General features: G+C 48.3%; 1 protein-coding gene across 2 annotated transcripts in view; it reads left to right on the top strand.

Annotated features, from left to right (window-relative positions):
* The window catches only part of GNL3L (G protein nucleolar 3 like), a 37,000-nt gene extending 34,184 nt beyond the window's left edge, over positions 1-2,816 (top strand). For both annotated transcript variants that reach the window (XM_017859778.1, XM_017859777.1), the window contains 2 exons: positions 472-691; positions 2,573-2,816. In XM_017859778.1, coding sequence (XP_017715267.1) covers positions 472-691; positions 2,573-2,655 — 303 coding nt within the window. In that variant the 3' untranslated portion in view covers positions 2,656-2,816. The remainder of the gene's footprint in view (positions 1-471; positions 692-2,572) is intronic.
* The last annotated feature ends 288 nt before the right edge of the window (positions 2,817-3,104 follow it).

Consider the following 3,104-nt stretch of genomic DNA (forward strand, 5'->3'; position numbering starts at 1 on the left):
CTCCGCCACCCAGGTTCAAGCGATTCTCCTGCCTCAGCCTCCCGAGTAGCTGGGACTACAGGTGTGTGCCACCACACCCAGCTAATTTTTGTATTTTTAGTAGAGACGGGGTTTCATCATGTTGGCCAGGATGGTCTCGATCTCTTGACTTCGTGATCTGCCTGTCTCAGCCTCCCAAAGTGCTGGGATTATAGGCATGAGCCACCGCGCCCGGCCTACCTTTTCGTTTTATTCTTGTAAAGGCCATGCAAACTACCCCTTATCCATCTCCTATTTGACAGATGAGGAAACTGAGGCTGAGAGTTAACTAAGCACTTGCTGGAGTGTGGTGGGGCCAGAATTGGAGCCTAGTTCCACATGGCTCCAGGGTCCTGTTCTTACCCAAGCCTGTGTTCCTACCTTTTCTGCAGAAGTCTTTGGAGGTTCTCTGGGGGTCAAGACCTCATCGTTATGTTTTCTGTCTCTCCCTAGATTGGGGATCTCACTGGGTATTGCACCAATCCGAACCGTCATCAGATGGGGTGGGCTAAACGCAATGTGGACCACTGCCCCAAGAGCAACAATATGGTGGATGTCTGCTCAGTGGACCGCCGCCCAGTGCTGCAGAGGATCATGGAGACGGACCCGCTGCAACAGGGCCAGGCTCTGGCATCTGCCCTGAAAAATAAGAAGAAGATGCAGAAACGTGCAGGTGGGAGCCTGTGACCACCCCTGTGCTCTAAAGAGGGCCCACATGGGATCTGTTTTTGTTTTTTTGTGGCTTACTGCAGCCTCTGTCCCTGGGTTCAAGCGATTCTCCTGCCTCAGCTTCCTGAGTAGCTGGGATTACAGGCACCAGCCACCATGTCTGGCTCATTTTTGTATTTTTAGTAGAGATGATGTTTTGCCATGTTGGCGAGGCTGGTCTGGAACTCCTGACCTCAGGTGATCCACCTGCCTCGGCCTTCCAAAGTGCTAGGATTACAGACGTGAGCCACCGCATGTGGCCCCACCTGGGATCTTGATTGAGGCTCCTGAATGAGTATCTCTCTGTGTTCAGCCCCAGTCTAGGGTTGGGGGCAGGGATGAGCTAGGAGGCTCAACTACTAGCACAGTGGTTCTCAAACTTCAGCTCGCATCAGGATTCCCTGGAGGGTTTGTTAAAATGCAGATTTCTGGGCCCCTCCCTCATAGTTTCTAATTGAGTAGGTCTTCTGTGGGGCCTTTTAGAATTTGTATTTCTAACAGATTCCCAGCTGATGCTATTTCTCTGGGGATCACATTGGGAGAACCACTGGCCTGCCTAGTCTATGTTTCAAATAACCATCATTTATTTATCAGGTACTCTCTATTTGTTAGGTAGCTTGCAGGCTATATATAATTTTTACTTTATCAGCAGGCACTACACTCAAAATCCTACAGGTACAAGAGGATATACAGTAAAATCTCTCCCATCCCTTAGTCATCCAGACCGCCCCCTCGTCAGCTAGTTAGTTTCTTGTGTCTTTCCCGAGATAGACATACAAGCAAATATCTATATATTCTTTGTTCTCTTTTTCCACACAGATGCCAATCTACTGGACACATGGTTTTGCCCTATCATTTTTCCACTCAGTATATCTTAGGGATATGTCTACGTTAATACACAAAAGAACTTCTTCCCCTTGTTTTAATGGTGGTACATTGTGTAGCTTGCCCATTTGAGTTTCCATGCTGTACTTATTTTCACTAACTCATTGCAAAAGTCTTACCCTTATTTGGTAAGTGAGAAAACTGAAATCCAGAGACATTAAGTGACGCACTGAAGGTAAGACAACTAGTAGTTGATGGAGCCAAAATACAGACTTCGGGTTGATTGACCACATTAGCCCTATTCTTCAAACTAGATTGTGTTCTGTAACCAAACATACACAATCAGACATTCACTCTTGGCCTGGCTCCACACTGAGTCCTGGGAATTCAGATGAATTGCCCTTGAACTCCTAGTCTTATTAGGGAGTGAGGAGGAGACAAGAAAACAGACCTTGGCAGCACGAGCACATAGTAATCACATTGAAGACCCAGCAAGCACAGTGAGAGAACCTAACCCAGCCTGGGGATGGTGGTTGGATAGGGGTGATCAGAGAAGGCCTCCTGGAGGAGGTGAAGTCTGGGGGGCATCCTGAGAAACAACAGGGTATGTCTGGGGGATAGGTGTGCGTGGTGAACATTCAGGCTTAGAGCCCCTACGGCCATGTTGCCTTTTGCTGTGAGAGCCTTCTTGTTTTGAGGGTAATGGTAGAGCGCTAAGTTTGACACAGTAAAGGAAAATTATTGCTTTGGTATTTGGACAAAAATACTTGGAGCCCAGTGAGTCTGAAACCCTGAGATAGAAGCTATGTTGGGATGATCATTTCACAGATAGAAAAATGTATTGTCTACCTGTGAAGCTGAGCAGTGGCTTCCAGCACTCACCAGTTTTGTGGTAGTGTTTGGGGGTAAGTGAGCCAGTTCAGGAGCTTGGTGCAGACCAAGGTAGATGTAGGCCAGCATCAGCAGGCCTCCTGGTGGCAAGCCAGCCACCAAAATATTGCCTATATTTCTCCATTTGCAGGTAAAATCGCCAGCAAGCTGTCTGATTCCATGATGTCTGCTCTCGACCTCTCTGGCAATGCTGATGATGGTGTTGGTGACTAATCGACTGATCTCACTTCCCTTCCACTCCAAGCACCAGTTCCGGTGGTACGGGGGAATACCAGTGAAATAGTTTGGTTCTCCCTGAAGCATCTGCATACTGAAAGAACGCTTTCCCCACTATGTGTCTTCTCCCTTTCCTCCAGTAAAAACAGTCCCGGCTAGGTGCTGTGACTCATGCCTGTAATCCCAGCATTTTGGGAGGCCGAGGTGGGTGGATCACCTGAGGTCAGGAGTTCGAGACCAGCCTGGCCAACATGGTGAAACCTCATCTCTCCTAAAAATACAAAAAAAATTAGCCAGGCGTAGTGACAGGCGCCTGTAATCCCAGCTACTTGGGAGGCTGAGGCAGGAGAATCGCCTGAACCTGGGAGGCGGAGGTTGCAGTGAGCCTAGATGGCACCATTGCACTCCAGCCTGGGCAACAACACGAAAATCCGTCTTAAAAAAAA

Source organism: Rhinopithecus bieti, unplaced genomic scaffold, assembly GCF_001698545.2.
Source record: "Rhinopithecus bieti isolate Rb0 unplaced genomic scaffold, ASM169854v2 scaffold_52453, whole genome shotgun sequence".
NCBI lineage: Eukaryota > Metazoa > Chordata > Mammalia > Primates > Cercopithecidae > Rhinopithecus > Rhinopithecus bieti.